This window comes from Schistocerca serialis, chromosome 2 (genome assembly GCF_023864345.2).
Source record: "Schistocerca serialis cubense isolate TAMUIC-IGC-003099 chromosome 2, iqSchSeri2.2, whole genome shotgun sequence".
NCBI classification, from domain to species: Eukaryota; Metazoa; Arthropoda; class Insecta; order Orthoptera; family Acrididae; genus Schistocerca; species Schistocerca serialis.
In genome coordinates, this window is record NC_064639.1 from 417183388 (window position 1) to 417198564 (window position 15177).

Sequence of the window (15177 nt, forward strand, 5' to 3'; positions counted from 1 at the left end):
CCATCGAGACTGCGGGAAGTAGTAACCGGCGAATGGCATCGACAAAAGGTAATGGGAACCCCATACGTGTCGCCACCATGAGGAGGAATGGATGTTGAACGCGATCAAAGACACTCGTGAAATCGATGGATACCAGTGCTGCACAAAGGCAACAAACCGACGCCAGCGCGATGAGGTCACGGCATTCTCTTAGGGCTGTTTGTAAGGTGGCCCCACAACTACGTGCAGTCTGCTCCGGTGAAAGGACCGTAGGTAAGACGGCGCGTATGCGCGCTGCTAAGAGGCGTGCATAGATCTTATAGTCCGCATTCATCAGTGTAAGGGGGCGATATGCAGTGACATGAGACCGTCCCTTCGGCTTAGGCACAGGTAGAAGAATGCCAGTGACGAATTCAGGTGGAATTGGGAAGGACGGAGTAAAGAGTTCCCGAATCATTTCCGTCCAGCGAGGAAGCATCTGGTCCTGGGGATTTGTTCTTGGTCCCCTTGTTGATCGCATCTACCACCTCTTCTGCGGTGATTGCAGACATCATGGACGTTCACTCCGTTACGGTGAGGGTCCGATCAGGGGAAGAACGGAGATCATCAGGAATTGGCGTTGCCATCGTTTCATCATCATAAAATTGGCGATAATGTTCAGCAAAGGCAGACACCACTGCCGCCTGTGTTGTGTGGTTAAAACCGTCGGAGGTCGTGATGTTGGGGACGAAAAGTCGACGTCGACGACTATGGTCGGATGCGGCATGGATTGTGGATGGAGTTTCGTCGTGGAGGAGGTCTTGTCGACGGGAACGCACCACGACACCATGCAGTCGTGCACGTTGGAGAGAAAGGAGACGAGCTTTAATACGCTGTCGTTGCCTATGGGTGTCAGGCGATGGAGGGAGCGCATCGAGCTCACGGATGACGGAGTAGTGAAAATTTGTGGTGTCTCGATGCCATGCTGCTGCTTCCTTCCCACATTGCATGAAGACGTTTCTGATCGCAGGTTTGGCACATGTGAGCCACCAATGGAATGTGGATGTGGACTGCGGGAGGCGTCTTTCGCAAGACGCCCATGTAGTGGCAATACATTGTCGGCAGTGTGGATCATTAAGGAGAGAGGTATTAAGCTTCCAGTAACCTCTGCTGCGCCACACTGACTGAGGTGGCAGAGCCAGGGAGCAAATGACGGCGCAGTGGTCCGAAAATGCCAAGGAGGGCACAGACATAAAACCGGTCCAGTCTGCTCTCAGAATGTGCTGTATAATGGGTAAAACGGGGGTATTTCCATGAATTTTCTCCCAAACGTCCACTAGATGGAAATTTTCGATTAAGGTGTGCAGCGCCGGGCATGGCGAATAACCAGGCATTTGGTCATGCGGATGGAGGACGCAGTTGAAATCGCCTCCCATGATAAGGCGATCATAGCGTCCAGAAAACAGGGGCGCCACGTCATGTCCGAAGAAAGTGGACCGCTGCCGACGGTTCGTGGAGCCAGACGGAGCGTAGATATTGGTGACGCGCGTGTCGAAGATGGTAACAGCCATGCCCCTTCCACAGGGAAGGATTGTCGTGTCCTTGAGGGGGATTCCTTCGCGTATGTAGAAAGCCACTCACGCCCTGATTGATCACATGTGCACGTGTATGAGTCGTAGCCGTAGACTGGTGGTAGTGTGGCAACGTGTACTTCCTGAAGAAGGGCGACGTCGACGTCAGAGGCCCGAAGCATGTAACATAGGAGCTGCAGCTTGGGTGCAGTGCCAATCATGCTGATGTTCAGTGTGGCGAACCGGTACGTTTGTTTCAGTGGTGGTGGACGCGCATCTACCATCACCAAGGGAAGTATGAGGAGGGCACCGACAGGACGTCCCGTCTCATCAGCTGCAGTGCCTCGCTTTTGATGTTAACAGGCAGCCTCGTCCGGCGGAGGCAACTCATCCGGAGGAGGGGACATATCTTCCTCAATGTCGTCGGCCAATGCTCCGGTGCCGTGTATCTGTCCAATGTCCATGGGAATTGCGTCGTGGTGAGAGAGATCTGGAGTTGTCGGCGTGGAGACAGGCGTCTCAACCAGCGCACCGATCGTTGCATTGTGCGTGGCGACCTCCATGGTGGTCCCATCCTGCGAAGCGTCTTGTTCATCTTGAAAGCTGTCCGCCGACCTCTGTGTGGAAATGTCGGCTAGTTGGGTGTCGTCTTCGTCGTCGCTGGTGGCGACGCTTTGAGAGCCCGTCGGTGAACGGCGGCGGTGTTTGCGCCTACGTGGCGAGCGTTGTTTGCGCACGTGTACCTCAGTGTCGGACGATGGCAAGCAGGAGCGTCGACCTGGTTCGAAGGCGTCGGTGGGTACAATGAAATTGTCAAACAGGTGTTGTGAAGAAGTACTGGTCTCCTCAGCGTCCGGTGCGGGAGCCTGTTCGGCGGCAAGGTTGTCAGGTGGGACGTCTGCACCGTCCGTAGGTGACTGAGGCGGTGGGACGTGCCGATCGGAGGGACCGGGCGACGGGCTGGACGAAACTGTAGATGTGGCAAGTAAGTGACCGGTAGGGCGGTCATCGTGGGTGTGACGGACGCTTCCGACAACGGGACCTGAGCGAAACGTCGTTGAATGCATTCAGACCGTAGGTGACCTTCTTTCCCGCAACCGGAACAGACCGAGGTTGGCCGTCGTACATTATAATGGCACGGCAGCCTCCGATACGTAGATGGGAAGGCACGTGTTTCTGTGACTCGATGCGGACCTGTCTAACACCGTTTAAAGCGGGATAGGTTTGAAATTGTACCCATCGTTCGCCAACATGTTCCAGAACGTTGCCATAGGGACGGAGCGCCTCGATGACGACGTCTGCAGGTAGTTCGAACGGCAGTTCGAAGATCCTTATCGTTCGTGTGCCGAGACCTGCGTGATCGACGGTAAAGGGTCCGACGTTGCCGTCGGAATGACAGAAGCGCAGTCCACGTTTTGCCTCTAGAACACCTTGTCGCACGCCGCATCGTTGATCATTTTGACGTAGACGGTACTTCTAACTATGGACAAGTGGATACCAATTAGATCCGTTGGTGGTATTTTAACTTCATCACGGATAAATCGTTCTATCTCGAGGGCCTTGGGTCGGGCGAAGTCGGAACAAAAGTTGAAACACAATGTCTTCTTCCGATATTTGTGCGCCATGGTGGTCTAGAAGGAAAACGGCACTTACAGCGGCCGAAGTAAACACAAACACACCGTGCGCGCCTCGCCCGTAGCGCTCTGGCACGTGACCGCCTCGCAGCACTGCCGGCGGCAGACTGTTGACCACTCGGCTACCGGGGGCGTGCATGACAGGATCATGAACCGCAGCGACTGAATGCAATTGCCGTCTCTGAATAAAAGTGCCATTTCTGTTCGGCTCACTGAGTATTCCTTTCAGTTGTCATCTGTACTGTCGTATATTGTATCCATCTTTTCTATGTATGGTCCCGGTTTACTCTAGCTAAATTACTTGGCAGTGACACGTCATACGAAAGTTACTTTCTTTCTTAAATTTCGCACACATGTGTATAAAACGCTGCTTGTAGCTTGTCGATTGATCTCGTCTTCTGCTCTCTAAGAGTACCCAAACTAAGTTCGCTTCGTTGCTCCAGTTAGCCTGAACCAGTGTTAGTATCCAGAATGAGATTTTCGCTCTGCAGCGGAGTGTGCGCTGATACGAAACTTCCTGGCAGATTAAAACTATGTGCCGGACCGAGACTCGGACTCGGGACCTTTGCCTTTCGCGGGCAAGTGCTCTACCATCTGAGCTACCCAGGCATGACTCACGCCCCGTCCTCACAGCTTTACTTCTGCCAGTACCTCGTCTCCTACCTTCCAAATTTTACAGAAGCTCTCCCGCGAACCTTGCACAACCAGCACTCCCGGAAGAAAGGATATTCGGGAGACATGGCTTAGCCACAGCCTGGGGGATGTTTCCAGAATGAGATTTTCACTCTGCAGCGGAGTGTGCGCTGATATGAAACTTTCTGGCAGATTAAAACTGTGTGCCAGACCAAGACTCGAACTCGGGACCTTTACCTTTCGCGGGCAAGTGTTCTACCACCTAAACTACTCAAACACAAGCAGTAGAGCAGCGCCAGTGGGTAACTCAGATGGTAGAGCACTTGCCCGAGAAAGGCTAAGGTCCTGAGGTTGAGTCTCGGTTCGGCACACAGTTGTAATCTGCCAGGAAATTTCAGTGTTAGTATGTTTGCCATAGTCCTCATTCCTAGTTGCTTTCTTTCATCCAGCCGCCATAGCTATTGCTGATTTATACGGCCGTGTGCTCATACTGTTCCGGCGTTAGTGCCGCCGGAACGACCATGAAGAATGGAAGAGCAGAGATGGCTCTGGGACGACGTTAGCCAACAGTACGCTCTCTAGGATGACACCGAGACAGGAGCGGCCCTACACGAAGAGAATGTAAGCGCCGCGCCGCCTAGCCGCGGCCTGGGTGGAAGACCGGCCGTCATACATACGCTACAGCAGTGACTTTTGAACTATAGTATTTTGCCTGCAATGAAATTGTATTTACGGAAGGACACTGATTATTTGCAAGTTGCCATGTGCTTGCAACACACCTTTTTGAATACCCAAAGCTAAGTATTGTCAGTTTAACTTATTGTAATAAACTCCATTAATACGATTTGCTTGAATTGTTGTCTAACGGTCCGGGAACACAGCTTCGTAGGCACCCTAAATTAGACGAGTGGGCAGAATACAAAACATAACTAATTTTGATATAGTAAATTTCTATTCATTGAGTTTAACCTATGTTGCAAATATTCGATGATTATTTCTTACGGTGCAGTTAATTCCTCTTGCTTCTTAATGACAATGCTTACGTTATCTGTGTAGACTTGTACCACTGTATGTGAACTGCGAAAGCTAAGATGTGGTAATTTGGAATTCAAGAGAAAAGGATTTCCGACCCTATGGCACACAACGTGGCAGACAAAGGGCACCCCTGTTTGAGCCGTCTGTGTAGGTGGATTGAGCTTTCGCGGGTGTGGTTAATTGTAATTCTGCTTTTGGTGTCCCGGAAGCAGTTCTCGATGTCGCTCAGTACCGCATTAGAGCTCTCAACAGCTTTCTCGGAGACACGTTTAGGCCTCTTCTTTGTAGCGATTTTTCGCGATTTGTCAGCCCGGTCCCCGAGTTCCTGAGTAGTCGTATCGGTTTCTGGCCTACCTGTTGTAGAAACGGTCTCATATTTTTGCCATGCCCGTCATCTTCGACAGAACTTAGTCTTGGTGTGGCATGTAAGGACCTCCCCACGTATTTGACGAAATCGGCCTCTGACTTGGTAATTTGTGTTCCTTTGTACGATTATTTATCTGATGGATTACCTTTCCTTAATGGTGCTCTGCAAGTTTAACTGAAGGTGGTGACTTCCCAGTCAATTTAACGGTTGTCCAACACTACTGTTGCATGTTGTCTGTTTAAGTCTGTAACCAACAGCCAGTTTCTTATTTTCCTTGCCTTCAATATGTTTCAAGTCGCCACAGAGTCAGAACGCAATGTATCGTCCTTACAACAAAACCATGAGTGCGTGAAAATGGTGATTTTGACTTATATCTCTCGGCGAGTTTCATTTTTCTAGCTCTCTGTTACGGTGAAACCTCTAATGAGTTGTTTTGGTACTGTAAGTAAAAATTCAAGATATATTACCACGAACGTGTGAAATGAGCGTGTTTAATAAAGCCACAATATTGGATATGCCTCATTCGCGAATTTAGTACTCCGCTATGAGCTCTCACTGCTCTGTGCGAACTTGAATGTGCCACATAATTTTTTTGGTACCCTCAAAACTTTAAATGTGCGATTATAATCCGGTATTTCGTCATAATTTACAAGACTTTGCCCGTAACAACGTGCCTGATAAACTGCAGTTTTTTGCTTGATGAAACCTTTGCTAGACAAAAATATATTTCAGCAGAGCAACTATGAATAATACTACACATTATTTGCTATTCTTTCACTAAGAGCAGTAGGAAAGTCTTAACACGATGAGTGGAAGATGGACGCTTGGGTTAACAGAAGAACTATACGTTTACGTTAGTGTGTGTCTCTGTACAAGAAAATTCCAAACTTAGAATCGATCGATTTATCACGAATTTTTTGAAACAGGTCATGCGAAAATGTAGTGTGTGACTATCAGTTTCACAATAGAGAAGACAGGTACATATGTACCACCGTAAAGGATGGGCACAAATAATTCGGAGTATCAGGTGGAATCCGCAAAGTTCCGTCAACAGCACTGTGCAGTACAACGATTTTCTAAACTTACAAATGATGAGACAGAAATACCCAAAATTGCAGCGCACAATGTTTGTCCCACTATGAAAAAATACATCTCTTTCAGTGTTTTACTAGGCCAAATTTAAAGGTGCTTTTAGTATATTAACCTTGAGGAGGGAGAGACGACCTGCTGGAAATACGTATTCTCCCAAGGCATGCACGAGAAATCGTCTGACGGAAGCAGGAAAGTTAAGGGGCGCATTGCTTGTTCAGTTTTATTGTTGACTCTTTCAATTGCAGTCCTTTTTTTCCTGAAGCAGTAAAGATAATATTGGCATCTGATAATGTGATTTACTTTCAGGGCATATGATAACCTTTTTCCAAACCCTCCCCCTCTCCCCCGTAGGAGAAGGAAAGAAGAAAGAAAAATTTTTAAATGTATAAAACAATAAATGAGAAAAAATCGATTTTTAAGTTATTATACTTGATTTCTAAGACGTTCTGAAACAATACATCACATGTATCGCAGATCTAGAGTGATACACATTCATTTTTGTAGTATAAAGGTGCGGTGTGCTCTGTCACGGAGTACTATATTTCTGTATTAAAACACACACCTCTCGCATTCTAGACGTCAAACATTAATACTGAGGTGACAAAAGTCATGGATTCCTCCTAATATCGAGTCGGCCCTCCTTTTCCCTCCGCATTGCAGCAACTCGGCGTGGAACGGACCCAAAAAGTTCTTGGAAGTTCCCTGCAGAAATATTAAGCCAAGCTGTTTCTACAGCAGTCTGCAATTGCGAAAGTGTTGCCGGTGCAGGTTGTTGAGCATGAACTGACCTCTCCTTTATGACCCATGAATGTTCGACGGGATTGATGCAGAACGATCTGGGTGGCCAAATCATTCGCTCGAACTGTCCGAAATGTTCTTCAAACCAATCTCGAACATGTGTGGCCCAGTGACATGCCGCATTGTCACCCATAAAAATTCCATCGTTACTTGGAAACATGAAGGCCATGAATGGTTGCAAATGGTGTTCAATTAGCTGTAAATACAGCCCCTAACATAATGGAGCCACTACCAGCTTGCACAGTGCCTTGTTGACAACTTGGGTCGATGGCTCCGAGGGATCTGTGCCACACTCAAACCCTGCCACTGGCTCTTACCAACAGAATCGTGACTCATCGACCAGCCCAGGTTTTCCAGTCATCTAGGACCCAGCCGATGTGAGCACGAGCTCCTGGGCGATGTCATGTTGTTAGCAAAGGAAGTCACGTTGGCCGTCTACTGTCATACCTCATTAATGCTAAATTTCGTCGCATTGTCGTAACGGATCCGTTCATCGTACGTCTCACGTTGATTTTTGCGGCTATATCCTGCTGTGTTGCTTGTCTGTTAGCACTGACAACTCTAAGCAAAGACCGATGCTCTCGGTCGTTAACTGAAGGCTGAGGGCCACTGCGTTATCCATTGTGAAAGGTAACGCCTGAAATTCGGTATTCTTGGCACACTCTTGACACTGTGCGTCTCATAACAACGAATTCTCTAACGATTTCCTAAATGGAATGTTCCATGCATATAGTTGTAACTACCATTCCGCATTCTAAGTCTATTAATTCCCGTCGTGCGGCCATAATCGCGTCCGAGACCCTTTCACATGAATCACCTGAATACAAATGATAGCTCTGCCAATGCACTGCCGTTTACACCTTGTATACACGATACTACGCCATCTGAATACGAGCCTATCGCTGTCCCATGACTTTTGCCACCTCAATGTGTATCCTCTAATGCACAAGCTTGCAGAATTTCCTTGCGCAGTATCAGTGAACCTTACTCGACCAGAACTGCCAGCGGCACTCACCGAGTTTCATTGTGCCCGTGCCCGAACCATCCAGTGGCAGCACCAGTACCTTACCAGACACGTTGTACTTGAAGCTCATGTCCAGCATAGGGAAAAACAGGTCAATCTCCAAGCGTCTCTCTTTGAGAAGCACTCTGTAACACAAGATATAGTGATAATCCGAGCATATGATAATATCCTATTTCAAAACTTGTTAAATACACAGGACTGTACTTCTCATCACTTCTCACATAATTAAGATGCAACTACATTGCTCAGTATATGCTATGAACTATTGCAAACGTTGATCAATGAAGAATACACCGAGTGTTCATTTTCAATGAAGACGTTTAAATATCTCGAAACCTACAGTTCGGATCAGAGACGGTATAATTCCAGTTTGTTTGCCTTAGAGGGGGTCATGCAGCTAGAAGTTTTCAGTGGGACCCCCGTTATTTATTGCATATTACGATTCTACGACAAAATTGATATATGTTTTGTTTAAACCATTTTCTTCGTTTCGCTGTAATCGTAGCAATAAAAATGGGTACATGATAGTGATTTACTACTTTCAACTCAATGGCCCTTGAATATCCTATGACAAGTGGGGCCCTCCATGCACCCCATTCGCCATGTTGTATTCCTCCGTTATTTCGAACTCGACGCGCCACCGTGGTCGTGTAGCGAGCAACGACGCGTCGTAACATGCAGTACACTGAAACCGGGCCTCACGTATCTTGCAGTCATAGAGCAGATAGCGATTCTAAGTATTACAATACTTGCACAGTGTTTACTGCCTGCATACGTACCTGTCATTTGGAGAACAGACGTGCAAGTGGACGATGAATGTTGCAACCACAGAAGAAGAAACTGAAATGATCCTGATTTACGGAGAATGTAGGAGAAATTTTGAGGCTGCTGTTGCCTTGTATGAGATTGAGATTGCAAAACACTGCAATAATTTAATAGAAAAGATGAAGGCATTTAGCTGGATAAAGTATGGATGTCAACATTGCAGCAACGGCGTGACAATCGATTAATTTCAACTGAGAAATTTGGCAATATCAGAGATCATAGCACAGCCGACGTCAAGTGATTGACAGCGGCGCCATCTGGGTGGCTTATATATACGGCGCTCACTCGTGCTCTCGTTGCAGTTCGCCGATTGTCCTCGGAGGATGCCTTCCGCAGTCGAAGGCGAAACGTCAGAGGAGAGTCTTATGTATGGACCATGGCATCTCAGCCTAGAAGTGTTAAGTGATGACAACACCTGCTGTGCAAGGCCTTCATTTTGTGTAGGAACTGCTATTTAGCGGGAAACATTGTAACATTTACCATTTTGGAAAAGTTGTTGTAATGGGAATAGAAATTGACCTCCTTGTACTCACGACTCGTTTAGAGCAAGGTATCGAAAACTTATTGTTTTCTAAAACCGAGAAGAGAAAGTGCAGAAGTCATGTGGTTTTGCACTGCTTCCTACAAATTCATCAGTGAACATATTCTGTTCACTTCCTCCGTCTGTGGATGTGATATAACATCCGCTTTTTTCGGCAAAGGCATAACGAAGTTCTGCAACGTTATTAAAAATAATGAACACCTAAGCCCAGTATCTGGTTCAAAATGGCTCTGAGCACTATGGGACGTAACATCTATGGTCATCAGTCCCCTAGAACTTAGAACTACTTAAACCTGCCAGTATCTGGCATGTACAAGAAATCGGACGCTACCCGTGAAGAAATAAAAACAGCTCCTGAGCTGTTTATTATCGCACTGTATAATGGAAGTGATAGCATTTCCCATACGCTGGATAATTTGCGTTACCAGTTATTTGTCAAGTCTGCCACAAAAAGCAAATTGAAACTTGCAAGGTGAATCCCTTTTGTCGGCGAAAAGTATTCCTACATTATTTAAGGCCATTTACCATTTATGATTCTGTTTTTCGTAAATTGTGTCCCTTAAATCGTACCTAATTAATGTAGATTATTAAATTGTTTTAATTTTCATAAATTCAGTTTTGCATTTAGTATTTTTCTAATACAACAGTTTCAACTTAATTTTCATTTTTAATTTTAACTTAAGTCCTAAATTCACTTGATGGAGGTTCTAATGTCGTATTACAGTGAAGCGCGAAACAAACTGGTATTGGCATGCGTATTCTCGTAGAAACGTATGTAAACAGCAGGATACAGCGCTGAGGTCGGCCACTTCTATATAAGACCTCAAGTGTGTGGTGCAGTTGTTGGATCGGTTACTGCTACTACAATGGCAGGTTATCAATATATATATATATATATATCAGCGCTCGCGCGCGCGCGTGCGGGCGTTTGAGACGTAACACCCCTTTAATTTTGTGAGCGGTTGCACATATCGAAACACGGTTTTCGACAAATGTTATGTACGTCTAGGGGCAAGCATGTTTTTGTTTGGTTAATGTTTAACGTAAAAAAAATTCCAGAAATATTCTAGAATGAGAGAGCATCGTGGCCCGGAATGGCATTTGCGGTGCAAGTACATACAAGCTGGCGTCTCGGACCAGACTGCGTAGATGTACACCGTATGGAAGGTCTGCTCTGCCACAATAAAGCTGTATTTCCCCTTGAACCAACTTGCCATCTAACTGCAGGCTCACCTACGAACGTTTCATAATGATGTATGACATAACCTAGAATCTAGCGTATCACAAAGGGGCTTCGGAAAACTATTTCACAATTATGTACACTTCCATATTTACGTGAGCTGCAAAAAGCATCTTCTGTATTAAATATCTGAATATAACAAGAAAGATTTGACCTATCTTTTCCTGTACGTGCTTCTTAGAGGTAAAATACATGGGATCGGACAACTGTCTCTGTTAACACTGCTCTGACTTATATCATATGGGATAGATTCGTTGAACCAAACATTTTACTATACATACTTTGGTGACTACCTGTTCACTGCAAAATAAATTCTTCTAACGAAACCCCGTTTCATGCTGAACGTAAGCGCGTAATGACAGTGCTACCATCTACGTGCAATACAAACTGCCGACTTATTTGACATTGCAACGCAATATCATACACACGTATATGAAATAAACAATTCACTAACAATTATACTTATCCTTTATTTAAGTATATAGTCAAACTGTTGACCATGGACTGAAAGGCACATTTGCAATCGCCGTTCGACAGAACGATGAACAGATGTAATTACAACAGATGGTATGGCAGAGCACGCACTGGCGATTCGACGACACACATCATTAGGCTTCGTGGGGTTTCGTCATGGACAGAATCGTTGTTACCCAAAGAAAGAAATGAAGAGGTGTCAAATCGCGGGACCTCGCACGCCATGACAATAGAAATTCGTCCTATTCAACGTCCAGGAAAGTTCTCATTAAGCATTTGTGTTGCAACACGGGACGAGTAAGCTGGTCAACCGTAGCGTTGCAGTCACATACACCGTCGAATATTCAGTGGTACTTTTTCTAGAAGAACTGGCAGAATGTTCGTCAGAAAGTGTGCCTACGAATGTCCATTTAGAACGCCTGATATGAAGTAAGGATCTACAATGTAATTTCCTATAATGCCGCACCGTACGTTTACACTCTACGGCCGTTGATGTTGCACCTAACGAAGCCAGTGTGGATTTTCGGTTGCCCAGTACTGTATGCAATGCAAATTTACATTAGCGTGTTTAGAAAACGTTGCTTCATCGGTTGGGAAAATGTAAGGTCGTCCCTCAGTTGCTGAAGGGCAAACCGACAAAATTCTGCGCGACGTTCGAAATCACAGACGTCGAATACCTGATGTAGAAACTGATGATAGGGATGGCAATATTGTCCATGCAGAATGCAAATGACACTCGTCTTGCTGATTCCATATTATTCGGTAATATGGCTTGTACCACTGTGCGGATTTTTTCGTTACTGTTGCAGTTTTCTTTCGTGTCCTCTTTTTGACGTTCAAGCAGCCTGCCAACTCTAGCGTCTTAATAATTCGTGCAATCGCGTGGCGCGTCGACGTTGGCGAACCGAATATTTAGCCGTATACCTCTGTACTGCTTTACGGCATTTCTTTTATAGTCACCATATAAAGTGGTATATCCAGCCACTCCTCGTTGCGGTACGTGCCTGTATGCAACGCATGTTGAAGCAGTAATGTGCGGCCTGCAGTGCAGACAAGAAAACAGGCAAGTGTGTAGACGTTCTAACACACAGTAGCACAACAGCTCTGCTTGGTGGTGTTTGCATCGCTAATGGCGATTCCGGTCACTGTGCTCTTGAGTTCTAGGACATTTCTCAAATTTTTTACGACACGTTTCAACGAAAATATTAACAAATGCTAAATCACTGTAATTGTCTTCTCAAGATCTATCGAACGCAGTTGTAAAGAGCATACGGTTCAGTTGAAAAAGCTCTGTTGATACCAGCGCCAGAAACATTAACCAAACAAAAAATACGTGCAGCTCGACGCTCTAACATTTGGCACTTGGCTCACGAAAAAATGGCGAAAGTATTATATCAGCTTTTAGGAAATCGGGAAATCAAGCAAAGTACCACAGCTCAAAGAGTTATTTAATAATTAGCTAATAACACCTCATATTCGATGAGTACATAACAAAGTGTCCATATTACTGTTTACTGCCTATAAAGTAATTTACTGCCAAATTACTACTTAATATTTAAAGGGCGCTTATATTATTTCAAAACAAGTTTACAGAATATTTTCTCAAATATTTTACTTCTGTGTCACTGTTCTTGACAATATATAGATACATAGATGCGTATTCCTGCGATGTATAGATGCCCAGGAATCACACGAGTCCAGAGAGAGTAATTGAATACCGCATGGTGAGATGTTCAGATCAAATTTATAACGTAAAATCTGATACATTTCTGATATATAAACAGAAACTGAAATAAATGTTCATAAAAACTAGAAATTTTGCTAATTTTTGACGAACTGTAGCGCCCTTGGTATTCCGTAAGTTGTAGCAATCGAATTTGTAGAGAATTTTTTGCTCTTTTTAAGAAAGGAAACAGTCATGAAAGCTCTAGGAGCACAAGAGATTGACTTTTTTGGACAAAACTGAAATAGGTACGAAATTTTCAAAGTTTTTAGACTAAATTATTTTGGTAAAACTTTGGTTTTTTAATTTCTCCAACAATATAAATGGGTTAAAAGAATAAAATCTTCCGCTCCAGCTTTTGCGAGATATACCTGCTATTTGACAGGACTACAGATACGAACCACAGCCCAGCAAGGTAGGCAGCCGACAGCAAAAGAGTCAGCCGGTCGGAAGGCACTGGGACTCAGCATAGGCGGCGGCCTGTAGCTAGCGAAGAACTTGTCAGATCGCTGACTCGTCTTAACAAACGGACTGGCGTCGAGCTCCTTTCGTGGCTAAAGGCTGGTTATTCAGACTGGATGTCAAAATTTGGTGCTAAGTACAGTGTGGACACCAATAACACCAGGCAAACTGCAGAGATGGATTTCTGACTGGAAACAGAGGAAAAAGGTCCCATGAATATGTGTCCGGAAATGGACCCGGAACACAGTACAGAGCTGCGCCGCGTCCTCGTCACAACAGATGTTCAAAGTGGCCTCCATGGGATGCAATGCACGCGTTCACACGTCACTTTATGGATTGCCACACTCTTCTGCACGTTCCGGTTTCTCTCCGAATAGCGTCACAGGCGTCTTGAACAAGCTTTTGAAGGATCTGCACATTAGGAAGCGGTTCAGCACACACAACGCTTTTCAAATGCCCCCAGAGGTAAAAATCCAGGGCGTCCGATGATTTAGCAGGTGAATCTGTAGGGCCTCCGCGACCTATCCAGCTTCAGAGAATGGTGTTGTTGAGAAGTCGGTGAACTGTAATGCGGATGTGGGGCGGTGCTCCGTCATGCAGAAACCACGTAACCTGTCGTATTGCCAAAGACACATTCTCAAGCAGCCCACACATAGTATTCCGCAGGAAGTCCATGTACGTCCCTCTGTCGAGGTGTTGTGGAATAATAACAGGTCTAAGTATGTGGTCGACAAGAATCCCTGCCCACACTCTGATGCTGAACCGATGCTGAAAAGACGCTTCACATCCTCCGTGGGTTGTCTGCAGCCTGTAGATGACGATTATGCAGATTGATGTCGCCAGTTCTGGTAAAGATTGCTTCATCGGTAAAGAAGACCGATGATAGAAATCTTATAATCGTGATGGTCTAGTGTAAAAAAAAAAATCTACAAAATCCTTCCTGTAGCGGGAAATTCGCTTGCACTTGCTGCACGTGGAGGGATAGTAGCAGTTGTCATCCGGGATACACATAATCCTATTTTGCCTTATGCCATGTTCGCGGGCAACGTGCGTGCAGCTTGTACTAAGGTTCGTCATGCTGTATAGAACCCGGTCTCCAACCTGGTGTACGCACACAGAATCGCCCTAAAGGCCTTGAAATGTGTGATGTGGGTGATGTCTGTGAGGGTATTCGTTTTGTCATAGCCTCGCCGCCTCTCGACCATTGCTATCTACCTTATTCCCGGCATTAACACTGGACCATTCTGCCATTCGTCAGCGCCATGTACCGAGGCAACGACGCATTTCCGGCTACATGTTCCTAAGACCTTTTTCTTCCTTTCCACTCAGGAACCTGTTCCTACAGTATGTCGGTTTGGTGAATGCTCACCCTGCTCTGCTCTGCTTTCCCTTCTGCCCTTTAACTGATGTGGTGAGGTCCTATCCTTGAACAGCCATGGCATTACTGCTTCAGTGTTTCCGTCATGTCACTAGCTTCCGAGTCCTGGCGGTACTGTATTGGTGTCGCAGCTTCTCCATTCAGAAGAGAATTCTCCATTCAGAACCTTGTAAGGGGCTCACCACTATGCTGGAGCAAATGTAATCTCGATGTATTGCTCACTTCCTAGAACGACAATTCACAGGTGCTGCCTGAGACATAAAATATCTTTGCCCCTGTTAAAAGAGATCTGCAATTGAATCGCAGGTCAGAGCAGTCTCTGCCGCAGTTGCAGTCCCCTCGCTGCTACAGTGTAGTTGCAGTCCGTCGCTGGTACTGCGCAGTTTATAGTTAGTAGTTGTTAAAAGTCGCAGTGCAGAACA

General features: G+C 45.7%; 1 protein-coding gene across 1 annotated transcript in view; it reads right to left on the reverse strand.

The window, feature by feature from the left end:
• The window catches only part of LOC126455584 (protein takeout-like), a 73514-nt gene that overhangs the window by 14896 nt on the left and 43441 nt on the right, over positions 1-15177 (reverse strand). The window contains exon 4 of the mRNA XM_050091342.1: positions 8104-8237. Coding sequence (XP_049947299.1) covers positions 8104-8237 — 134 coding nt within the window. The remainder of the gene's footprint in view (positions 1-8103; positions 8238-15177) is intronic.